The sequence below is a fragment of the Bison bison genome, unplaced genomic scaffold, assembly GCF_000754665.1.
Source record: "Bison bison bison isolate TAMUID 2011002044 unplaced genomic scaffold, Bison_UMD1.0 scf7180017864498, whole genome shotgun sequence".
NCBI lineage: Eukaryota > Metazoa > Chordata > Mammalia > Artiodactyla > Bovidae > Bison > Bison bison.
In genome coordinates this window covers 5,408,199-5,434,989 of record NW_011495057.1, presented here as the reverse complement: position 1 = coordinate 5,434,989, position 26,791 = coordinate 5,408,199, and the positions used below count along the sequence as shown (strand labels likewise).

Sequence of the window (26,791 nt, the reverse complement as noted above, 5' to 3'; positions counted from 1 at the left end):
GTGGATCACTTGTTTTCCCTAGTTTGCAGATTATTTTAGGCACGTGAACTGTAGTTCAAAGATTTGCTTGTATTACTTGAAGTCAGTTTATCTTCCAATAAATTACCTAGTTTAGGGACTATATGACAATAAAAGAAGTTTGTATTTCTTTTAAGATGTTTAAGTTAAATGCCAGCAATTATGTGTGTAATGTTTTGTCTGTTTTCAGGTCCAGTGATGCACCAGCAGCCTCCTTCTCAACAGTACAACATGCCCCAGGGAGGTGGGCAGCATTACCAAGGCCAGCAGCCACCAATGGGAATGATGAGTCAAGTTAACCAAGGCAATCATATGCTGGGTCAGAGGCAGATCCCTCCCTATAGACCACCTCAACAGGGTACGGCTCCACGGGGAAAAATTCTCACAGTGCTCGAAAGGCTTTCCATTTTAACAAACTTTTCATATAGGCAAAGTTAGAGCCTTTTCTTTCTTGATTTTGAAAATTATATTTTATTATTTTTCTTAAAAGGTAATGGGTATACTATGTACAGAGGGTCACGAAAAGTGGATATGAACTCCCTGGTTTATGGTTTTATTTATTCTTTTCTGGGAAAAAGCTATGTCATCAAATTATTATCATAAGCTCACTAATTTACAGCAGAAAATATTTTATTTTTGAGAAATTACTAAATGTATGATCAGAAACAAACCGTAATTTGTTTCAAACTGCTCTAATACCAGAAAGGAAATTAATTTTCTGCCAGTTTGAATCTCTTTTTAGAAAGGTAGTGTTTGTGTTTTTTGAGTTGCTGTTGTTTGATATTGCATGTATGGTCTTAACATTGATTTCTGTGAAATGTGGTATGTGTTGTTGCTGTTTGTTTATATATGTGTGTGTATAAGAAAAGTCAGAAGTGTCTGAGATGCCAAAGCATGGGAGGGGAATCTACGGCTGAGAAATAATCTGTCCTAACATCAGATTAGACGGAATGCCTTTGATGACCCAGAGAACAAACTGTTTACATCTTGACTGGTTGTGGTTTTTCAGGCCCACCACAGCAGTACTCAGGCCAGGAAGACTATTATGGGGAACAATACAGTCATGGTGGACAAGGTCCTCCAGAAGGCATGAACCAGCAGTATTACCCTGATGGTAATCTTTCCTAATGTTAACTTTCCCATTTTCTATCCCTGCCCAGTGTTAATGTAGCTAGCTATTCAAAACGTTGTAATGAGAACGAAAAAACTAACACTGTGTTTCTTCCAAATTTAGAAACACATCGGTAATCTAAAGCATCAATCGTGGTGTTAATTTATAATCTATTTTAAAGTATATTTTGTTCGGTTATTCCATATTTGTATTGTCAGGCAACATGTTCTATCATTGAAATCCTATCTTATGTAAAATAAGATCCTTTTATATTTGGAATTGTTCATTTGAACCAAAGCAAGTGTTACTGATTTGCTTTTTAAAAAAAACAGCTTTATTGAGGTAATTCATACACCATAAAGTTCAACTGTTGATTTACTTTTATTCATTGTATAAATACAAAGAATATAGTTCTTGAGTATTCTACCAAATTTTATACTGTTAGTTAATATTACATATGTCTCAAAGAACTATGGTTTATATATGTTAGTTATCATTTGCATTTGAGAAAAATTTTGGAGGCTAAATTATATCCATAATATAGCTGTTTATATAGAGTTAGTAGAATAGAAAGGCATTTGAAAATCAGATTTTAACTCTAGTTATTTAGTTTAATGGTAATTTTATTTTTTAACGAGAAGGTGGCTTGTGAAAAAATGGTCAGTAAAAGATGTACTGTGTTTAGTAGTTAGCCAAGCATACAAGTAGACTTTCATCATACAGTTCTTTGTTTACCTGTATGCTTGAAAATTTTATGATACAATATTGAAGAAAAAATAATCCAGACATATAAAATTGATCAGATAGGGGTAGCTGTTCACATTACAAAGTGATCTGTCTTGTTGGAAGGATTTGCCAAAATCTTCATTTATATTAAGCTCCCTTGATATAATTAGGTAAAACTACTTAACAGAGAAACTTGGAGAAACTCAGAACTTGAAGCTGAAATGTTGAGACCATTTGACTAGAAGCTAATGTACACTAGCAGGAGGATATGACTGGTGTATCTAAAAACCATATTGTCTGCCACTTTGTGTCAGAGTGTAAATCACAAGCGTTATATGGACATTGTTTTTTTCCTGCAGAGATTCTGCTTGTATAGGCAGAACAAACACTCCCTATAGAATTTTGCACACAAAATATGTTTCTTAGTGGTAGTGATACATAAGGATAATTTTGGTTAGAAAATATTTTTTAAAAAATGTTTTACTTGCCCTCAGTTATTTAGAATGTTGGAGGTTTTTTGTTTTCCTTTCACATGTAGACATTGTTTTAACTTTTTTTTCCTTGAAAAACTTTAGTTACATTTATATACTATAGATATATTTATATTGTTACAAATACAAACTTTCTATTCAAAATAGATATGTTTTCTTTGTAAATAGCAGAACTTTAAGGTTGCTATAAATAATTCTTTTATTGTACAATGGAATTAAAAAATTTAAGCCATATATCATTTTTACATAAATGTATATTAATATATTTGTCCAATATTTACATAGAGTATTTCATTTTTAGCAACAGTTAATTTTCTTAAACAGCATTGAATGTTTTCTTACTACATTTAGATACTTATTCCAGGAAATATGTAGATTAAGGACCAGCAAACTTTTTTCTGTAAAGGGCCAGGGAGTAAATATTTTAGTCTTTGCAAGTCCTATGGTCTTGGTCTCAACTACTAAACTCTTACGGTAGCATGAAAACAGCTATAGAAAATATGAATGGGTATGACTGTTCCAGTGAAACTTAATTTGCAAATTAAGCCACTGGCTGTATTTAGACTGCAGGCCATAGGTTGCCAATCTATAATGTAGATATTTAGGAGGTGGTTTGGAAACATTGGAATACTAGAGCTATGAGTAATATCTTTATTCATAACTATATTCCTCCTTCCTGAATTAGGTATTCTTCTAAAATTTAGTTCAGATTTTAGCTAACTGAAAGGTTTTTTCCTGCAGTTTCTTTGGGCAACTAAGTTAAAAGGACTAAGCCTAGTAAGAGTTTCTGTAAAAACTACGTGCGCAAACAAATAAAAATGAAATTCTTACTTTGGAAAAAAAAAAGGACTAAGCCTAGTCATCTTGCAGGTGTAACTTACTGTGCCTTAAAATGAAAGACGTGCTCTGGCAATTAACACGGTATTAATTTTTGAAGGTGTATGTTTATGATACTCTAGAAATATTTTCTAAAGACTCCCAGAATGGCAGCATTAAGCAATATATTTTTGCATCTGAAAATACTTTGAGATACAAATACTTCAAGGAAGTTAATACAGAATGTGAAATATTTAAGTTTCTTTTAGGGGGAAAAAAACTTACGGAGTTCTTTTATATTTTGCGTTGTTTTAGCATATGCTGTGGAATTGGCGACCAGCAGAACAGGTGTTTGACAAAATATGATAATTGCTTCCTTTGCTCATTCTAATTTAATTCAGGTTATTTACATGTGAAAGGCCTAAATGCTTTCCTTTTCTTTTTTTAAAAAAATAAAAGATAAAGTTTTTTTTCCCCTCCTTGATGAGGATTATCAGAGTTAAGACTAAGTGTAATGTTTCTAAAACTGTTTTTTGCTTTAAAAAGAAAATTGCACGTTATCTCAATATGAAAGCAATCACATTTGGTAAATATTTGGCTAATGCAATGAAATTTTTTATGTATTTCCATTTCTTTTTCTTTTTTTTTCAGTTTTATCTGAAAGTATAAATATATTTAGGGTTTTCACTCAGTGGCCATTAACGTTTCTTCCTGTCTCTTGTCGAATTGATGTAGGTCATAATGATTACGGTTATCAGCAACCGTCGTATCCTGAACAAGGCTACGATAGGCCTTATGAGGATTCCTCACAACATTACTACGAAGGAGGTATCTATATACCTTCACACACATACACATATATATATCCCCTTCTACAGGAACAAAAATTCTTGCATAAGACAACTTCTACCCACGCAAAGCTCTCGTAGAATACTAGTTGCTGGCTGTCTTGAAAGTTCCAGGGAGCCTAGAACAATCAGAATAATTTTCTTACAAATATTTAAAATGTATAACCATGACTTGCCATTTCTAACAACCATAAAAAGACTAAAACATTTTAAAATAATTTTTTTCCTCAGTGGAAATTTTCTATTTGAACATAAATCCATCAATCCAATTTTTTTTCTTGTTGTGTGTTCACATATGTATAATTTTACATATAAGTTTAGTGCCTCTAGGAAACAGCTTGCTGATCTTGTGTAGCTAGTGTGTGCTCTTGTAGCTGTCTTTAATTTTTGTCTTTTTTATTTTATTTAGCATAGTCATGATCTTATGACTGTGATGTTCCAGTAAATGTAATGCTCGTATGGCAGAGACGCTGAAAATGCTGCAGTTCAACCTTGCAAAATTGGCTTTAACTGCAGTTTGTTTGGCCGAAATCCTTCTGTTTGGTTTGAGTTTTTTCTTTGTTTTGTTAACTTTAAAAAATCAATATAGCATTTCATTTTGTTCTTGTGTTGTTGGCTATGCATCTTAGAGGAAAAAAGTTAATTAAGCAAACTCCTCAGTATTTTCTTTTTGTCCTCTTCTCCAATTATCATGTAGGAAATTCACAGTATGGCCAACAGCAAGATGCCTACCAAGGACCACCTCCCCAGCAGGGCTACCCACCCCAGCAGCAGTACCCAGGGCAGCAAGGCTACCCAGGACAGCAGCAGGGCTACGGTAATCGCTTCCAGCAGCTTTAACTTTGTCCCCCCTGCAAAATGTGGAAGTGAATATTTAATGTTCATTTGAAAATTCACAGCTTTAGCTCAGTCCACTCATGGAGTGTCTCTTTAAAATGTTCTTAAAACTAGTAGTCTGTTTAAGAAAAAGCGTAAACTGGAGATGGCTCATTGACCACAGGTAAGGTATAGAAAGTAATTTGAAATGAATTCATTAATTAATCAATTCCTAAACCTGTTTGACGTTCATGACCAGCCAGTAGCTTTGCATGTGCTTAGAAAACTGATGAGTTGGGTGATTACTAACAGTATCTACATAATCTGCTTGGCAAATTCGTTTCCAAAACTAATGACTGTTACCATGAAAAGTAACATGTTTTAGTGTTCAAAGAGGTCCATTTGGAATGCCTAGAGAAAATGTTTTTGTCATGCCCTATTAAAATAGCTGTGTACACTTCCATAGGGGTATGTTTATTGCAGGTATGTATCTTAGAGAATTTGGAGGAAGTATAGCCATCTTTTCTTATATTCTCACTGTAGTATTTACTAGTTGGCTATCTATTAGATAGGGAGTGGGGAATGATACAGACCTGATATCTCAGTCTTAAATATCAGTCTTAATTATCTGTGACTACTTGAGATATAGGAAAATATGGTTCCTATGATAGGAGATACAGCTGCTTAATTAGATATCATCTTTTGCTAACAGGGTCTCTTTTTTTACATCAGTATGTCTAAATGACTGTGGCTCAGATCATGAGCTAGCTCCCTATTGCAAAATTCAGGCTTAAATTGAAGAAAGTAGGGGAAACCACCAGGCCATTCAAGTATGACCTCAATCAAATCCCTTATGATTATACAGTGGAGGTGACAAATCAATTCAAGGGATTAGATCTGATAGAGTATCTGAAGAGCTATAGACAGAGGTTTATAATGTTGTACAAGAGGCAGTGACCAAAACCATCCCCAAGAAAAAGAAATGCAAGAAGGCAAAGTAGTTGTCTGAGGATGCTTTACAAATAGCTGAGGAAGGAAGAGAAGTGAAAGGCAAGGCAGAAAGGGAAACATATACTCAACTGAATGCAGAGTTCCAGAGAGTAGCAAAGAGAGATTAGAAGCCCTTCTTAAATGAACAATGCAGAGAAATAAAGGAAAATAATTGAAGGGGAAAGACTAGGGTTCTTTTCAAGAAAATTGGAGCTAACAGGACATTTATGCAGGGATGCACATGATAAAGGACAGAAGTGCTAAGGACCTAACAGAAGCAGAAGAGACTAAGAAGAGGTAGCAAGAACACAGAAGAATTATACAAAAAAGGTCTTAATTACCCAGGTAGCTACAATTGTGTGGTCACTCACCTAGAGCCATCCTGGAGTGTGAAGTCAAGCGAGCCTTATAAAGCATTATTATGAACAAAGCTAGTGGAGGTGATGAAATTCCAGCTGAGCTATTTAAAATCTTAAAAGATGATGCTGTTAAAATGCTGCACTCAATATGTCAGCAACTTTGAAAAACTCAGCAGTAGCCACAGATTAGAAAAGGTCAATTTTCATTCCATTGCCAAAGAATGTCCAAACTATCACACAGTTGTGCTCATTTCACATTCTAGCAAGGATATGTGCAAAATTCTTCAAGCTAAGCTTCAGCTGTATATGAACTGAGAACTTCCAGATGCACAAGATGGTTTTCAAAGAGGCAGAGGAACCAGAGATCAAATTGTCAACATTTGTTCGATCATGGAGAAAGCAAGAGAATTCCAGAAAATCGTCTACTTCTGCTTCATTGACTATGCTGAAGCGTTTTGTGGATCGTAACAAACTGTGGAAAATTTTTAAAAGAGATGAGAATGCCAGATCACCTTAGCTGTCTCCTGAGAAACCTGTATGTGGGTCAAGAAGCAACAGTTAGAACTGGACATAGAATGACCTGTTCAAAATTGGGAAAGGAGTATGTCAAGGCTATATATTATCACTCTGCTTATTTAACTCATATGCAAAATGTAGGACTAGATGAATCAAGCTGGAATCAAGATTGCCAGGAGAAAGATCAACGACCTCAGATACGCTGATGATACCACTCTAATGGCAGAAAGTGAAGAAGAACTAAAAAGCTTCTTAATGAGGATGAAAGAGGAGAATGAAAAGTTGACTTGAAACTCAACATTTAAAAAAACCAAGATCATGGCATCTGGTCCCATCACTTCATGACAAATAGAAGGGGAAAAGTAGAAGCAGTGACGGATTTTATTTTCTTAGGCTCCAAAATCACTGCGAACAGTGACTGCAACCATGAAATTAAAATATACTTGCTCCTTAGAAGGAAAGCTATGACAAACCTAGACAGTGTATTAAAAAAGCAGAGATATCACTTTGCCGACAAAGGTCCGTATAGTTGAAAATAGCGTTTTTCCAGTAGTTGTGTACAGATGTGAGAGTTGGACCGTAAAGAAGGCTGAGCACCGAAAAATTGATCCTTTCGAACTGTGGTGCTGGAGATGACTCTTTTTTTTTTTTTCATTTTTTAAATTTTATTTTATTTTTAAACTTTACATAATTGTATTAGTTTTGCCAAACATCAAAATGAATCCATCACAGGTATACATGTGCTCCCCCTCCTGAACCGTCCTCCCTCCTCCCTCCCCATACCATCCCTCCAGGTCCTCCCAGTGCACCAGCCCCAAGCATCCAGTATCGTGCATTGAACCTGGACTGGCATCTCGTTTCATACATGATATTTTACATGTTTCAATGCCATTCTCCCAAATCTTCCCACCCTCTCCCTCTCCCACAGAGTCCATAAGACTGTTCCATACATCAGCGTCACTTTTGCTGTCTTGTACACAGGGTTATTGTTATCATCTTTCTAAATTCCATATATATGCATTAGTATACTGTATTGGTGTTTTTCCTTCTGGCTTACTTCGCTCTGTATAATAGGCTCCAGTTTCATCCACCTCATTAGAACTGATTCAAATGTATTCTTTTTAATGGCTGAGTAATACTCCATTGTGTATATGTACCACAGCTTTCTTATCCATTCATCTGCTGATGGACATCTAGGTTGCTTCCATGTCCTGGCTATTATAAACAGTGCTGCGATGAACATTGGGGTACACGTGTCTCTTTCCCTTCTGGTTTCCTCAGTGTGTATGCCCAGCAGTGGGATTGCTGGATCATAAGGCAGTTCTATTTCCAGTTTTTTAAGGAATCTCCACACTGTTCTCCGTAGTGGCTGTACTAGTTTGCGTTCCCACCAACAGTGTAAGAGGGTTCCCTTTCCTCCACACCCTCTCCAGCATTTATTGCTTGTAGACTTTTGGATCGCAGCCATTCTGACTGGTGTGAAATGGTACCTCATAGTGGTCTTGATTTGCATTTCTCTGATAATGAGTGATGTTGAGCATCTTTTCATGTGTTTGTTAGCCATCTGTATGTCTTCTTTGGAGAAATGTCTATTTAGTTCTTTGGCCCATTTTTTGATTGGGTCATTTATTTTTCTGGAGTTGAGCTGGAGGAGTTGCTTGTATATTTTTGAGATTAGTTGTTTGTCAGTTGCTTCATTTGCTATTATTTTCTCCCATTCTGAAGGCTGTCTTTTCACCTTGCTGATAGTTTCCTTTGATGTGCAGAAGCTTTTAAGGTTAATTAGGTCCCATTTGTTTATTTTTGCTTTTATTTCTGATATTCTGGGAGGTAGGTCATAGAGGATCCTGCTGTTATGTATGTCAGAGAGTGTTTTGCCTATGTTCTCCTCTAGGAGTTTATAGTTTCTGGTCTTACGTTTAGATCTTTAATCCATTTTGAGTTTATTTTTGTGTATGGTGTTAGAAAGTGTTCTAGTTTCATTCTTTTACAAGTGGTTGACCAGTTTTCCCAGCACCACTTGTTAAAGAGATTGTCTTAAATTCATTGTATATTCTTGCCTCCTTTGTCAAAGATAAGGTGTCCATATGTGCGTGGATTTATCTCTGGGCTTTCTATTTTGTTCCATTGATCTATATTTTTGTCTTTGTGCCAGTACCATACTGTCTTGATAACTGTGGCTTTGTAGTAGAGCCTGAAGTCAGGTAGGTTGATTCCTCCAGTTCCATTCTTTTTTCTCAAGATCGCTTTGGCTATTCGAGGTTTTTTGTATTTCCATACAAATTGTGAAATTATTTGTTCTAGCTCTGTGAAGAATACTGTTGGTAGCTTGATAGGGATTGCATTGAATCTATAGATTGCTTTGGGTAGTATACTCATAACAATTATATGCCAATAAAATGGACAACACGGAAGAAATGGACAAATTCTTAGAAAAATACAACTTTCCAAAACTCGACCAGGAAGAAACAGAAAATCTTAACAGACGCATCACAAGCACGGAAATTGAAACTGTAATCAAAAATCTTCCAGCAAACAAAAGCCCAGGTCCAGATGGCTTCACAGCTGAATTCTACCAAAAATTTAGAGAAGAGCTAACACCTATCCTGCTCAAACTCTTCCAGAAAATTGCAGAGGAAGGTAAACTTCCAAACTCATTCTATGAGGCCACCATCACCCTAATACCAAAACCTGACAAAGATCCCACAAAAAAAGAAAACTACAGGCCAATATCACTGATGAACATAGATGCAAAAATCCTTAACAAAATTCTAGCAATCAGAATCCAACAACACATTAAAAAGATCATACACCATGATCAAGTGGGCTTTATCCCAGGGATGCAAGGATTCTTCAATATCCGCAAATCAGTCAATGTAATACACCACATTAACAAATTGAAAAATAAAAACCATATGATTATCTCAGTAGATGCAGAGAAAGCCTTTGACAAAATTCAACACCCATTTATGATAAAAACTCTCCAGAAAGCAGGAATAGAAGGAACATACCTCAACATCATAAAAGCTATATATGACAAACCCACAGCAAACATTATCCTTAGTGGTGAAAAATTGAAAGCATTTCCTCTAAAGTCAGGAACAAGACAAGGGTGCCCACTTTCACCATTACTATTCAACATAGTTTTGGAAGTTTTGGCCACAGCAATCAGAGCAGAAAAAGAAATAAAAGGAATCCAAATTGGAAAAGAAGAAGTAAAACTCTCACTATTTGCAGATGACATGATCCTCTACATAGAACACCCTAAAGACTCCACCAGAAAATTACTAGAACTAATCAATGACTATAGTAAAGTTGCAGGATATAAAATCAACACACAGAAATCCCTTGCATTCCTATACACTAATAATGAGAAAACAGAAAGAGAAATTAAGGAAACAATTCCATTCACCATTGCAACGGAAAGAATAAAATACTTAGGAATATATCTACCTAAAGAAACTAAAGACCTATATATAGAAAACTATAAAACACTGGTGAAAGAAATCAAAGAGGACACTAATAGATGGAGAAATATACCATGTTCATGGATTGGAAGAATCAATATAGTGGAGATGACTCTTGAGAGTCCCTTGGACTGCAAGATCAAACCAGTCAATCCTAAAAAATCAACCCTGAATATTCATTGGAAGGACTGATGCTGAAGCTCCAATACTTTGGCCACCTGATGCTAAGAGCTGACTCATGAGACAAGACTCTGATGCTGGGAAAGATTGAAGGCAAAAAGAGAAGGCGGCAACAGAAGATTAGATTGTTAGATAGCATCACTGACTCAATGGACATGAATTTGAGCAAACTCTGGGAGATAGTAGAGGACAGAGGAACCTGGCATGCTACAGTTTATGGGGCCACAAAGAATCAGACCTAACTTAGTGACTGAACAACAACAACGTCTTACTATTTTTATTCATTGATTTAAACTCTGCTGTTATGGGCACCTCTTTCCACCTGTGATAGCAAATCTGAAAACCAGAACCAGGCTAAAATTCTCTTGAACCTTCACAAATAAGCACTGAAATTTCAGTCAAGTATTGGAAGTTAGGTATTGATCAGTTCTGGTTTCCTAATTCCAAATATGACTTTAGAAATATTCCATGTATTTCTTGTCTTTTTGAAGGGATATTCTTACTACTCTCAAATGGCATTTCCATTTCATGACCATTGGACATTTGTACATTGAATAAATAGAGTATTCTGGTTTTATTGTGTTCAGTGCCCACAAATGTTACATAAATCAGTCAGGTAAGTTTATTGAGTTAAGAGAATTATTTTCAGTGGAAAGAGAGAGTAAAAGAAATCTAGTAATTTGGGTTTAAATGGTTAAATGCTTTTCTGTCTGACACTGGGTACCCTCATGGAAATGTTCCCACTTTGCTTATCTGTAGGTTTTAGTTGTCAAACTTCATTCTAATAGAAAATTTAGTTTTAATAATCGGGTGCATAATAAATAGTCAAAAGAGTGGAATGGTTTTAAGACTGATGGAATTTATTTAAGCTTGAAAATTTATTCTCTTTGACATTCCTCTATAATCAGTGTTTTCTATGACAGGTTTTGAATGGCTGTGATTGAAACATTTAAGCAGGAAAGCATTTCAGCGTATGCTTTATAAAGCATTCCTAACAATAGACAGTAGTAGGATTTACGAAATAGACATATTTGTTTGGCAAGCCAAATTAGTCCCTTGTCTCTCTCTGGATGTTGAAATCATTCACTTATATGTGTTAAGTATTAAAGGTGATGGGTACACAGAGGGTAACGTCTGAATCGTGTTTTTTCACATGCAGTCTGTGGCTTTTCAAGTCTTCTTTAGTTTCTGTTTGTCGGTGCTTGTCGGTGTAGAGCATAAAGCTTTCTTTTGGTGGTTGTGAATGTAAATCTGAAATTTACGTGTAAAATCGTTCTTTGTGATTCTTCTAGTGATTGCAAGTGTAAATATTGAGTGATACAGCTGTGACTATCACTGATTTCCAAACTTTAATTAGAAATTTCTTCAGTATTTTAATCTGAATCTGCTTCTTGCTTTTTTCTTTCACCCCCTTGCTTATACTGGTTAACTTTCAAATAGAAATACAGATGAGTTTCCTTAACATCACGTGCTTTACAACTCCCGAGTCTCTTACTCATTTTGACATATGAAATTTTAATGGCTAACACATAGCTTAATAGTTATACTGAATCAAAGCATCTTGGTACATGGTAGTATCTTTACAGTATTTTTTTATAATTTATTTTTAATTGAAGGATAATTGCTCTATAATATTGTATTGGTTTCTGCCAAATGTCAGCATGAATCAGCCATAAGTATACCTATGTCCCCTTCCTCTTGAACCTGACAGTATTTTTACTTATAAATTTTGGAATTTATTTAAGCATTTGAGAAGAATCAAGATAGCAAACTATTCTTTTGAGTTTAAAAATGAGAACATAGTAACATCTAATTCTAAACCCTTTCTAGAATTCTAGGAACTTGCTATATTTTCTTCTGGAGTTTTATTTTTGTTAATTATTTTGCAGGTCCTTCACAGGGTGGCCCAGGTCCTCAGTATCCTAACTACCCACAGGGACAAGGTCAGCAGTACGGGGGTTACAGACCAGCACAGCCTGGACCCCCACAGCCACCACAGCAGAGGCCTTATGGGTACGACCAGGTAAGTTCCTTGGCCAGCTGTGTGGCTGCCCCATTGTGTGCTCACTCTTGATTAGCTTAAATATTTTTCAGTTGGTGACTCATTTTTCCCTCCTTTTGTTTATAACATGAGTTAACCAAAAAAAGTATTTTCTCTTGAGTCTTTTTCATAGAATGCTAGCACAGTCAATGGCACCCCACTCCAGTACTCTTGCCTGGAAAATCCCATGGACCGAGGAGCCTGGTAGGCTGCAGTTCATGAGTTCGCTAAGAGTCAAACACGACTGAGTGACTTCACTTTCACTTTTCACTTTCATGCATTGGAGAAGGAAATGGCAACCCACTCTAGTGTTCTTGCCTGGAGAATCCCAGGGATGGGGGAGCCTGGTGGGCTGCCGTCTATGGGGTCGCACAGAGTTGGACACGACTGAAGCGACTTAGCAAAAGCAGCAGCAGCACAGTTAATCATGGTTACTGTAGCATATAAAACGTGGCATTCTCCAGGCACCAGCATTCATTCATTTTCATTTATTTATAGTCTCTCTCTAGTCTTTACCCTGCAGGCATGCTTCCCTTAGCCCTTCCAAACATTATTCTGTATTCTAAACCCCTTGATTTCTCTTATTTCCCTCCTGTTTATTGTTCAAGACTACTCAAGACTTGACCTGTTGAAATGTGGAGTCCATCTGAGTCAGTGCTCTCCCTGGCTCCCAGCTTCATGTCAGCATATTCACTCCACTTCCTTAGCAGCCACGATGTCCTTTCTCTTTCAGTTCATACTCATAACCTTTCTCTGCTGCCTCCTATACTCATATCCATTATGTCAGATATTAATAATCTTTCTATCTCCCCTGTTATCTTTCCTTCTACTTCCTTCAGATAAGTATAAGTGTATCTCATCCTATGATGTCTGTATTCTCTTAAACCTTCTTTTCATCAGTAAATTGCTCAGGCTTCATAATCCTGTGCCACGGTCATTGTTTTATGAATCTTCTCATACATGCTCTAAATTATTAAGATGATTTATTACATTGGCAGGGTTTTGTTTTTTTTTTTCTTTTATTGATTTCAGGTTTGTTTAATGTCTTTACAGTGAGGAGAATCTGATCTGTTCACCACTTAAGCTGCCTAAAATACATTACTTTTTAATGTTAGAGTTACAGGACCAGTAGAGACAATCTGGTTTGAGGAACAAGTCATATACAATGCTGGTTAGATGCTGAGGCATGAGCAGCTCTTTCGTCAACACTCTCTCAAGTGGACAACCCTCTTGTACTGATAGTTCTTAGTTAGGTGGGAAAAATAAAAGGATGTGGACAGAAAAGTAATATTAAAAAGAATGTACTAAGATTAAGTCAAAGGATTAGGGGAAGTTTTATTTAATTGTAAAATAAGTGTTGACTAGTGAGTATTTAAGGACAAGATCCCTGAGCAGATACAATTTAGGCTCATTCTAATCCACAGGATTGCTGTTGAAAAGTGGTCATTTACTCCATAATTCAACAAATTTTTATTAATTTCCTGTGTGTGCTGGACACTATTGTGTCCTGGATGAGTGAAACAGACCTGGTCCTTACGGCCCATGGAGCAACTCTCTCGATCTTCCTTGACCTCGCTTTAGCATCTGACTCGGGTTCCTATCTTCATTCTTAACTGGTCTTTTTTAGCTTCTACATGACTACTGTTTTGTTCCTCTTAATTTCCAGTGATTTCTTTTCTACTTTCTACTTGTTTCTCATCTTTCTTTTACCCCATCAGTTTCTTTTATCAGTCCTTGGCTTGGTGTTTTTCTCAGTCTCTATTCCTCCTGTCTTACATTTTCAGTATCCTTAGCCCACCCTTCTCAACCCAACTCCAGCTCCATTTTTTCAACTGTGTACAGAACATCTCTCTGGGTGTCTTGCCATTTTCTTCAACTTCATCATTTTCTTCCTGACTCATCATGTTTCTGAATCTCCTAAACTTGTATCATTCATTAAGCAAATGGTTCTTGAGGAACATTTGTATGCCAAGATGGGAATATGTTAGGAAAATTAGATCGATATGGACTCTGCGTTTGTGAACTTAAGTCTAGGTGGGATACAGACAAGTAATAGATGATATGATGTAGTGTGAGAAGGTACTTGTATGAGGGAAGGCAAGATTTTTGTGAAAGGAAGCTCTTAACTCAGATATATGTTTCTTGAGAAGTATAAGTGCAGGAGCCCAGGGCTGAGAAGATATTAGCCAGCTTGTTGTAGAGAACAGATGGGTATTCTCGTCAGAAAGAAGTGCACTCATGAATGACTAGTGTTAAGTTATGTGGCTCAGTAAAGCAGAAGTGTGGGGAGGAAGAGGCAAAAGGGTGGAGAGATAAATTAGGGCCAGGTTAGGAGGACTCTTGTAAAGCGTACAGGGGAGCTTGGTTTTTATCTTGGTAATGGTGTGGGTCAACCACAATGTGAGTATTGCATTCTCACCAGCAGTGAATGGGAGTTCTTGTCACTCTGCACCCTCATCAGCATTTGATGTTATCAGTGTTCAGAATTTTGGCAATTCTAATAGGTGTGTGGCATATCTCATTGTTGTTTTATTTTGCATTTCTCCAATGACATATTACATAGACATCCTTTCATGTGCTCATTTGCCATCCTTATATCTTCTTTGGTGAGGTGTCTTTTCAGGTCTTTGGCCCATTTTTTAGTAGAGTTGTTTATTTTCTTATTGTTGAGTTGTAAGAATTCTTTGTATGGTTTAGATAACAGTCCTTATCAGATGTGTCTTCTAACTGCTTTGTCTTCTTGACTTTTCTTATTTTTTTGACATTGTCTTTCTCAGGGTAGAAAGTTTTAATTTTAATGAAGTCCAGTTTATCAGTTATTTCTTTCATGGATCACACCTTTGATGTTGTATCTGTAAAGTCACCGCAGAACTCAAGGTCACCTGTGTTTTCTCTTATGTTGTCTTCTAGGAGCTTTATTAGTTTTGTATTTTACATTGAGGTCAGGTTCTTACTTAAGTTAATTCTCTGAATTGGGAAAATCTTACTTGTTAAGCTTTGTATCTGGATTCACTTTTTTGTATGCAGATGTCCAGTTAACTAGCACCATTTGTTGAATGGGACCACCCTTGCACTATTGTATTTCCTTTGCTCCTTTGCCAAAGATCAGTTGCCTGTATCCAAGTGGATCTGTTTCTGGGCTCTCTATTCACTTACATCTATCTATTTTTCTGTTCTTTTACCAATATCACATTGTCTTAATTGCTGTAGCTTGATAGTAAGTCTTGAAGTTGAACATTGTCAGTCTTTGTTGTCTCCTCCAGTATTCTATGGTTATTCTGGGTCTTCTGCCATTCCATATATATTTTATAATTACATTGTCAGTATCCAAAAGTAACTTGCTAAGATTTTGGTTGGAATTGGGTTGAATCTTTAGATCAAGTTAGGAAGAACTCCTATATCTCAACAATACTGGGTTTGCTATCCATGAACATGGAACATCTCTACATTTATTAAGTTCTTTGATTTCTTTTATTACTTTTTAAGTTTTCCTGATGCAATTCTATGTATATTTTATTAGATTTATACCTAAGAGTTTAACTTGTGGGGGAGAATTCTTATGTAGGTGGTATTGTTTTTAATTTCAAATTCCTCTTGCTCATTGTGATAGCTTAGGGTGAATGGTGTGAGATTCATGATCTCCGAAGAAGATTTAGCTTTAGGACCAGAGACCAGGCTTGATGACTCAAGAGCTTTTGTGTAGCAGAGTTTTATTAAAGTATAAAAAGGGACAGAGAAAGCTTCTGACACAGACATCAGAAGGGGGGCAGAGAGTGCCCCCTCACTAGTGTTAGCAAGGGAGTTATATACTTTTTAAGTTGGTTATTACAGTAAATCAAAAGAATGTCTCAAGTTGTAAAAATTTTACCAGACCCACTCCCACAGTTTACATTTTAAGATAATAGGATTAGAAGTTAACAACAGAAAGATTTTACCAGGCCCACTCCCATAATATACATTCTAAGATACCAGGATTAGTCAGAAGATTTTCAGGAAGGAGAAACTGTCCTCAAGCAGGATAAGTTGTTATATAATCTTTAGTACAGAGTTTAAACCAAGCTGTTTGTTGTGTAATCATCAGTTCCAGGCTTAAAGAAAAAAATGTTTTATGACTCAGACTAAGGAACATAGACGGAAAAAAAAGACGTTTGTCCTTTCCTTCTTGAGAATTCCAGACCCCTCTCTCCTCCTTGGGGACCCTGGACTTCTTATCAACCTGCCTAGCAGTTGACTCTCTCAGCTGCTAGTGTGTAGGGGAATTTTCTGTCTTAACCTTGTATCCTGCAACCTTGCTTATTAGTTTCAGGAGGGTTTTTTTTATTGTTGCTTCTTTGGGATTTTCTCCCGAGTCAGTCATGTCATCTGCAAACAGACAGTTTTATTTCTTCTTTTCCAATTTGTGTATCTTTATTTCTTTTTCTAATTGCATAAGCTAGGAATTTCAGTACCATGTTGAGGAAGAGTGGTGTGAGGGGACATCTCTGCTTGGTTTCTGATCTTAGCAGGAAAGTTTCATTAAATACTATGTTAGATGCTTTTATTTCTAGCATAGCACTTATCTCCATCTGACACATGTAGTTATTGTTGATTATCATACTCTCTTCCCTAGACCGTCAGTTCTTTAAAGACTTCACCATGTCTGTTTTTATCCCTGTTGAGTCTCCACCGCCTGTGGGACACGTTGCTGTTGTTAGTGTTGTTCAGTTGCTCAGGTGTGTCCAACTCTTTGTGACCACACGCACTGCAGCACACCAGGCTTCCCCGTCCTTCACTGTCTCCTGGAGCTTGCTCAGACTCATGTCCACTGAGTTTGTGATGCCATCCAGCCATCTTGTCCTCTTGTTGTCCCCTTCTCCTCCTGCCTTCAATCTTGCCCAGCATCGGGGTCTTTTTCAGTGAGTCAGCTCTTCTTATCAGGTGGCCAGAGTATTAGTGCTTCAGCTTCAGCATCAGTCCCTCCAATGAATATTCAGGATTGATTTCCTTTAGGATTGACTGGTTTGATCTCTTTGCAGTCCAAGGGACTCTCAAGAGTCTTCTCCAGTACCAGAATTCAGAAGCATTAGTTCTTTGGTGCTCAGCTTTCTTTATGGTCCAACTCTCACATCCCTACATGACTACTGGAAAAGCCATAGTTTTGACTGTATGGACCTTTGTTTGCAAAGTAGTGTCTCTGCTTTTTAATATGCTGTCTAGGTTTGTCATAGTTTTTCTTCCAGGAGGGAACACATTGAGTAGTCAGTAAATGTGGTAAGTGAACATATAAGGCCATTACTTCCTAAATCTGAATTGTGATCATAAGAATAAAGAAACCTCTAAAAAGTATTCTGACAGTAATTTTAAGACCTTTTTAGGATTAGGTGAATGAAAAAGAGAAATTTAAAGATAGTTTATATTACTCAGTTATTGTTCAATCTAGGGACTCTCACACCATACACTCTCTAGAAAACTCATTTACTCACAGGGTTTCAGTTTATCGTGCTGTTGACTGTCAAGTCTCTATTTCTAGTCTGACTTTCTCTTTTGAACATCAGGCGCCTAGTAGTCATCTGCAGTTAGAAATAGCATATCAGTTTCATATAACCAAAGCATTCATAATCTCTGTGCCACACATTCCTCCTTTCAGTGTTGTCTGTCAGAGACAGGTACTTCTGCCAAGTTAGAAAGCCGTGTGCCACATTTGGTACTTATGTCTTTCTCCATCTCCCTCTCTCCATCTAGTAAATGACAGAATCTTGTTAGCCTGGTCTCCTCTAACATTCTTGTATCCATCCACTTCTAAAAGTGCCGTATCTTTGTTTAGACCATTAATATGTCCTAACTTGATCACCAGATGAAGGATTCTCCCATGCTATCTTCTTGCATCCTTTCCCATTCATTCTTTACTCTAGTCAGAGGAATTTTGTAATTTAAAAAAGGAAAAGAAAAATTGAAGAGGCAAAGAGAGAGATGCTATGCCGAGGCTTAGAGAGTAGAAGTGATTGACCCAAGATGACAGAGGTGAGAAGTGGTCGAGCTGGGTGGTAAGTCCTGAGTAGTCAACTAGAGACCCAGTGATTGGACCCTTCCTTGTACCAGGCTGCCTCCAGCCACACCAGCTGTGTGCAGAACATCTTCATGCTCTTCTTCTTGAATAACTTTTTGAAGCAGGAATTATAATTATCCTCACTTGTCAGATGAGAAAATCAAGAAAGGGAAGGTAGGTAACTGGCCTCAAGACCAAGAAACTGTTAAGCAGGAGAGTTAAAACTAGAAATAGATTTCCGGCTGCAAAACCCTTATTTTTAACCCTAGAATTTGCTAATGGTTGTAAATATACAGTATTTGTGGGGGCTTGCTTGTGATTTGATTTTATCCTAGCAAAGTGATTAAGTCTAGATCAAGTTACTTAAATTTTCAGGGCTTCAGTTTCTTCATCTATAAAATGGAGATATGTATACTGCATAGGTAACAGATGAACACAAAGCACTTATTATGGTGTTTGACATATGGTAATTAAGATCTTATTGAGATATATTAACAGTTAGCTATTATTGATATTAGTCAGACTTCTTACATCTATTACTTCAAGCTGTGTGTTACCAAATAATCAATAGCTTCTACTCCTTATTATGGTACATTCTTTTTTATTCTCCAGTTCCCTAAGCATTTTTTAACCATTTTTTCTCCACTTTTGCTTTAGCTATGTCTGCTATTTGAATTGCCCCTTTTTTCTTTTCTCTGCTATTCAGATTTTACTATTAAGGCACACAGTCTCTGTGAAATATTTTTAAAATAATTTTAGTTGTGTTAACCTTTTCCTTTCTGAATGCTTATAGAACTTGTTCTGTAACTACACTTTATTTGTAAATCTGATTTTCCCCATTTTTAAAATTTCTTACAGTGCTGAGCATATAATATTTGCTCAGTAAACGTTTGTAATTGCTTGAATATCATATTTGCCATACAGTATTGAAGAAGTCTTATGTGTCAGGCACTCATCAATACTTGGGGACTAAGAATGGATAAGACCTAGTCCCTATCGTTAATTCATATTACAGTAGATAGATTATAACTTCTGTTTATATAGCACATCAGTTTTTACCTCTCTTCTGCATTCACGTCATTCATAACATGTGCCACTTGCTTTCATCATTGCTATCTCATTATACACATTCACTAGGAGAGCATTTCCTTCCAGCATTAAGACTTGCTTATTTCTAATTTTTTTGTAATTTTTGAAAGTGCTTTTTCATGTCCTCTCTTATTTGAGTGTCCTGGCAAACAAATGAGGTAGAACTTGTGTAACCTTAAACAGAAAAATGAGATCCAGAGGTGAATAGGTTATGGTCCCCACCTTATAGGTGAAGAATCTGCATCTCAAAAAATTAACAATAGAGTTGGGACTTAAACTTAATATTCCTGTACACTAAGCATTTCTTATTTTAAACTTTGTACTATAGGAGTTTTTGTGCTTCTCTGGTGGCTCAGACAATAAAGAATCCACCTGCAGTGCGGAAGACCTGGGTTTGATCCCTGGGTTGGGAAGATGCCCTGGAGGAGGGCACGCCAACCCACTCCAATATTCTTGCCTGGAGAATCACCATGGACACATGGGGTTGCAAAGAGTTGAACACAACTGAATGATTAAGCACAGCATATAGGAATTTTTAAACAAAAACAGCAGGGAAGAACCTCATGAATCCCTGTATACCCACAAACCAACTGCAACAAATATCAACATTTTACCAATGTTTTATATATGTCCCATCCTATTTTATAAAGCAAATCCTACCTATAAATATTTCTTTTTATAATGTTGTTTTTTTTCATGGCCTGTTTATTTTTTGGCTGTGTGAGGCTTCATTGCTGTGTGGGGTTTTCTCTAGTTGTGGCAAGTGGGGCTGCTCTTTGTGGTGTGTGGGCTTCTCTTGTTGCAGAGCATGGGCTCAGTAGTTGTGGCACATGGGCTTACTAGCTCCCTGGCATGTGGGATCTTCCCAGAGCAGGGATCAAACTCGTGTCCCTGCGTTGGCAGTTGGATTCTTAACCACTGGACCACCCTGGAAGCCCTACACATATTTTAAGATGAGCTCTGACTTTAAATTGTTCTGAATATAATTATGTAAAATACCTCAATATTTTTAAAACCTTAATTCTATTTATAGTGCATTATCTGCTCAGATATAGTGCTATTCAGCAGATTTTCAAGTATATCTGCTTCTATGGAAGTGTAAATTTTTAGGGTACTACTTAACGGTATAGGAGGATTTTAACTCTAGAATACTTTCTTGATATAAAATAATTAATAGGACTTAGAGGGGGATGTTTAGCCAGAGGAAACAGCTGATTATGAGCTCCCAGTGAATACTGTTTTTGGAAAATAAGTGCTTTTATGAGCATCTTTTTAAAACACATTTAAGACATTTTATTAAAGTAAATTTTTTCTGGTCTCTCTTTTCTTCTACCTTTCTTTTTTGGAGAAAAAGATTTTCCTTCTCTTTTCTAAAAACCTGCTTTAACAGTTGTATACTGGACATTGTTTACCTCCCTTGTAGAATGTTACTGTTTCATTCATTACCTGTTTTATATCCATACTTTATTTTCTTTCCCTTGCTGTCAGCCTATAGGCCCTTCAAACCTACCTTATTAAAAGCAACAAAAGATAAACAGTCTTTCTTTGATTTTATGTACCAGCTGCCTACCTGAATATGTCTGCTGATACCTCACTGGCCTCAGGGAAAGGCCCAAATTCTATAGACAGGCTATAAGGTTCTATGCCCCTTATCTCCCAGATATCTCTTCATCCTTGGTACTTATCCTAACTTGGTGTTAATACATAAGTTATTATAATAATCCAAACAGTTACAGACTTTGTATATTAGCATATAATTTATACACTGATATACACCATGGCAGAGTTTAGAGCCAGAACTTCTCACTCATTCCTGATCACTTCAGTTCATCAAAATTCACCAGAAACTTAAATTCTCATTATGTGCTGTTCTAGGCTCAAAGACTTAGAAATCCATTTGCAGTTGAATGTGATATCAGAAAAAAATTACAGAGATACTGTATACCTAAATACAGAACAATTTCTGTATGTTTTGAAAGTAGCTGGTTTTGCCATATGACACTATAAAGACTGACTTGTGATTTTCTGTGCAAACTATTATGGTCAAATGATCATCTCATTACGTTTTAAAATTTATCTTTCAGGGGCAGTATGGAAACTACCAGCAATGAAGATACTTCCATTCCAGTAGCCAGAATCTGCTAGCAGCCATATTGTCGCCTCAGCACTGTGGACTCCTTCCTGTGAAGAGACCCTTCCATTCCATCTAGTTTTTGGAAAAACCTTGTGGATAAGCGGCTGTTTCATCCGTAAGCAGCCTGTGTGGCTTAGTTATAAAAAGGCTTTAGTAGCTCAAAAATACTCTTGATTTCACATGTCTACTCTAGATGGCAACATTGGACAGAAAATACAATGACATACCCAATTTGCAATGATTTCGGAACTGCGTTTCAAACGGACTGTTACAGACTGAAAGGTGTGAACAGCTTTGTATGTTTATGAAGGTTAAGGGAATTTAATACTTTTCCATAGATTCTTTTGTAAGGGGAAGAGGGAAATGTACACTTTTTACAGCAGCAATATTTTGTATATTATGTTTATTTCATGTGGTGAATATGCAAGGCGGTACACTACGCGCTGGACAGAATCAGATCCTCTGTTGCTGGGGATGGGAGCACGTTGGATGCTTGATTGTGCTAGTCTGAACGTGGGGTTCTGTGAAGCTGAAGGCGAGGGGGAGACAAAGCTCCCACGTGTCCACCACTGGGTTCTTCAGAGGACGTTCAGACCCCTTTCCTCTCTTAGCTAATCAGGGGCACTGTGGTACAGTTTTGAGTAAAAAGGCGTTTTTTAAAAAAGCTTTCCAGTTTTGTGGACAAAAACCTTTTTTATAAAAGATCATTTATAATTCTGTTTTAAAATGTGAGGCAATAAGAATTACTTCATGTGGGATCTGAAGAATCTTGGTTAACAGTTTCATGTAAGTCTTCTCCTAAAACAGCAATAACTGAACCTGAAAGTTTTGATTTTACCTTGTTTGACTAATCACTAGTAAGTAATATCAGAACATTTTATAAGTGATATCAAAGAAGAGTCAACAATGATGCATTTTATTTTTTAACATGAGAAGGATAATTGGTTTCTATAATAAGAATAGTTCAGGAGACTTTATAAACCTTCCTTTCAACTTTTCTTGACTGGAAATAATGCCATTTATAAAGGAATACTTTTACGTTTTCCCCTTTTTTATGTTGGTTAATAGAACACAGAGATGTTTAGGAAAATGCTTGCTGATGAGGTTTATTCTGATCTATATTAAAAGCATAGAGGTTGCATTTCAGATCACTGTGTTTTATTAGCATGGTCTATTTAATCATACTTGAGACTGTCCTGTGCCTGATTGTTTGAGCTGAGTTCAGGGATTTTGCATTGGGCAGGAAATCATGCATTGAGAAGTTTATAACCACGATTATTTAAGCATAATCTGAAAACATCTAGCCCAAAGGTAAGTTGCTATTTTCATCACAGTTGCCTGTGCCCAGGGAATAAGGTATATTCTTTATAATTGGATTGTTTTTTCCCACTTACAACTGGAAACAAAACAGAAGGGGTGCCATAAATTTGAAAAAGCAAAATGTACTGTTCTCAACATACTGTAACCAAAAGGAAAAATTTTAATGTGTCTCTGTGTGTATGAAAGAGAGTGTGCGCGTGTTTTAAGGTCTGAATAAGGCTTTTTTCAACATGGTCAGTAGAAAATGGACATCAAGTTTGAACAGATAAAGCATGGACAGCCTTATTGTGACTGAAATGCTTTTAGGTTCTGTGCCAATTTTCCACCACTGTGTACTTTGTTGCTATTTAAAACTGTATCAACTCTAACAGAAGAATAAATTATTTGTGATTTTAATTTTCTCATTTGTTTTTTTAAATTAGATCTCTTTGACTCTCTTGTTCTGTCTGGAGACTGTGCTGTGGGTTTTTTATATAAGTTAGTCAAGTATAAGCAGACTATATTTGTATTCTAGGACTATCGAAATTCTCTTGTCATGCCCAAGTTAATTAGAATTAACTGTTCAGTAATCAGCATGTTGTGTGGGCTGTTTGTTATGGAATTCTTTCTCTGAAAATGAAGTCCATGAGGCTATAATCAAGATGACTGAATTAGATAAATGAGTTGAGGAGATGAAATTGTGCTGAACCCAACCTGGTGTAGATACGTTATCTCATTTGAAATAAGCTCAACTGACATTAAGAAATAATTTGTCTTGCCAACCCATCTTCTGTTGTCTTATTCTCCTTTTAATGGAAACTAAAATTGCAATTTTAATAAGCAGAATTTCCTCCAGGACTTTCTTCCTGGAGACTACCACATTTGCAAGGTTTAATTGTTTTATAACAGTCCTGTTTCGTAGAAGTTTTTAATTGGTGGTGACAAAAATTACCTTACTCCTTTGATACCTAGTAAGCTGAATAACTTTACCAGTAGCTTCCTACCAAGTTTGACATCACCATATAGACCATATATTCTAAAACTGGAAATTTCGTTTTAGCAAAATGGATTATTATGAAGAAATATCATACTGTCCCATGAAATTCAGAAGAAAAACATTACTAAGAAGAGCAGGGCAGTTACTGATCAACATTTAAAAATATTTAACTGTGCTAGTTTAGTCATTTGAAAATATGTTAGTATTCTGTACAGCTTTGATGGCAGATTGTTTTTGGTTTTGTTTTCAATGGCGTTTTCTGTGTGTGTGGAGAAAGGTATGAGGATCTTCGTGTACCAGAAATCTGACTGAGGCACTAATTCCTGGCCAGTCTTGTGTTGTCTTTACACCCACCCACAAATTGAAGCCAACACTATGTCCTTTCATTCTTTCAATAAATATCTCTAAAAGATAAATACTTTTTAAAGTAACACCTTGGTACCAGGATTCTTCCTGCTCTGGAAATTTTGTATTCTCAGTGTTAACAATGAATGAAAAATCATCTCAGAATATGTATGGCTAAATTGCTGCCTTTTCATTTTAAAAAGTCATTTGTATTAAATCATTCAGGTATTAGCAAAAGTATATTAAGTGTACAATTTTCCTAATATCATCTCTCACATGTAACACTTGTTAAGAAGGTTTGATACATTCCTTCCAGCTTGATTTTATACACGTAAGCTGAGATATTTTCTCTTTTTAAACAAAATTGTAATTGAACTAACCACACTGTTTTGCAGCCTTTTTTTTTTTATTTAGGTAAAATATATCTTGGATTTTTTGTTTGTTTTTTACAATTGCAAAAGCAAAGCTTTCATAAACTTATCTGGCAAGGTGTTTTTGCTTTTGTTTTTATATGATTGTTGGACTATTTCTAAACTATAAATTTTAGTATGTTAGGTTTAAGACCATGTACATTATTATCTTCCTAAAGGATATATCCTTGCTAACATGAGATTACTAGCCTTGTTAATTTTTGCAATTCTAATAGAGTTTTAAAAAATGCTATCTCAGAATTTAGAGTTACATTTGATTTATTTTCAAGTTTGAGCATCTGAAATACTTAAAGGGAGTTTATTATTTTTTGCTGTGAAATGGCTTTTAATGTTCTTTGTACATTTTCCTTTGAGCATATAAGAGAGACAGGAAATTGTATAAATACATATACACAAATTACAAAATTATTATGGTCCTCTAAATGCAAATATTAATTCTCTTTTTATATTGCCCATCTCTTTAGTCTCTATTATTTAACTGTAGATATACTGATATCTTTCACTGTATTAAAGTTTTAAAACTTCACATATTCAATTTCATAGCTTTTTAGAACCTCCCTAACTTCCAAATTTCTGAGAATATTCCCCATACTTTTTCTAAAACTTATTGTACATGAAATGATTTAGAGTATTAGTTTTTTTCCTATATGATAACCAGTTGTTTTCAATATCATTCACTGAATAAACCAACTTATTTAAGAAGTCACCTTATTTTGTTTATCTAAAAAATTAATTATAGCTAAGGCATGCTTGATTCATGCCATTTCAAAGACTACTTAGATTTAAATATGACTTCATTTAGTTGGCATAAAGTTATTAACTTTTCCCCTTCACAAGGGTTTTACTATTGGCTAAGAGTTAACTGCAATGGTATAAATAATGAGTGGCTTCTTAATAGTAAGAGAATTATTGAAATATACATTATACATACACATTCATATATATGTGTATATTATATATTTGTATATATGTGAATAAATGTATGTATATATTACAATTTTTTTTCCTGACAGGGATCTATAGTTTAAGAACTTAAATGTGTGAGCAGTGTATTTATGTTTAGGCTATAATTTGTAACTATGGTAATATACTGAGAGGTTTTTTTGTGAGAGGTACATTATAAATAGTGTGTGTAGTGTACTTCATAGTTCATATTCTTAACTAGTGAAACAGGACAAAACCCCTTCTGTTTCCTTTAAGATCATATTCAGCTTTCCACCACTTGAATTAGCTAAATGCTGTATTTGGTAACAATAGATTTCGTTAAAGTACTGGTAAAAAATATACTTACTATTTATTATCATTTGGCATCTTTATAAATTTTATACATAGCATGTTTTCTAAATACTTACTTTGAGGATTATGTTTTAGATAGGACTTCATAAAATCTCTTATGTTTTTAATTTTATTATGGCTTCTTCTGCCTTACTAACTTGATCTTTGGACCCTTTTCTCTAATGTTTTCTTGCTATTTCCTTAGTTTTCTGACTTTCACTATCTGAAGTGTATACATTGATTCTAGTTTACCTGCCAACTTTCCTTTGGAGGGGGGAGGGCATTAAGATGTACTAAAAGCATTCTAATTTTATACCTGTAGCAGCTTTTATCATTCAGCTTCAGGTCAAATATAAAGAATTTAATATCTATAGGAAGTGTAACTATATTAGCTATGGAAGGATATCTTAGAATATTGATACTTTTTCATACTTTTTCATACACATCAAGTTTTTTGAACTTTTAGGACTCCTGACATCATGGACCAAAATACTGTTTATATCTATCAAAGATTTTATCTTCTATCGATGCGACTATGCCAGGGGATTATTTCGGTTAATGCTTAGCTTAGTAAATTAATAACAAGAAAGTGTGGCAGTGGCTTTCTTTTCAGTACTAATATTAGTCTATCCATAGAAATCCTATTCCTATTCATTAATTTCAGTATTCCATTCTTTCCCAAGATCTTGCTTCACAGCAAGCTTTCATACTTCAAACTCAACATGTTAGTGCTCAGTCCTCATTCCCACATAAACACAACCATTTTGAAAACATGAACGGATATTAATTACCCCCTTGGCACCAGAATTCAGGATTT

General features: G+C 35.8%; 1 protein-coding gene across 2 annotated transcripts in view; it reads left to right on the top strand.

The window, feature by feature from the left end:
- SS18 (synovial sarcoma translocation, chromosome 18) overlaps positions 1-23,343 on the top strand; it is a 73,331-nt gene extending 49,988 nt beyond the window's left edge. Inside the window, exons 6-11 of one of the 2 annotated variants that reach the window (XM_010828939.1) lie at positions 209-376; positions 1,028-1,132; positions 3,898-3,990; positions 4,708-4,827; positions 12,228-12,361; positions 21,578-23,343. In XM_010828939.1, coding sequence (XP_010827241.1) covers positions 209-376; positions 1,028-1,132; positions 3,898-3,990; positions 4,708-4,827; positions 12,228-12,361; positions 21,578-21,604 — 647 coding nt within the window. In that variant the 3' untranslated portion in view covers positions 21,605-23,343. The remainder of the gene's footprint in view (positions 1-208; positions 377-1,027; positions 1,133-3,897; positions 3,991-4,707; positions 4,828-12,227; positions 12,362-21,577) is intronic. The other variant, XM_010828940.1, reaches the window with a different exon arrangement.
- Positions 23,344-26,791: the final 3,448 nt, after the last annotated feature.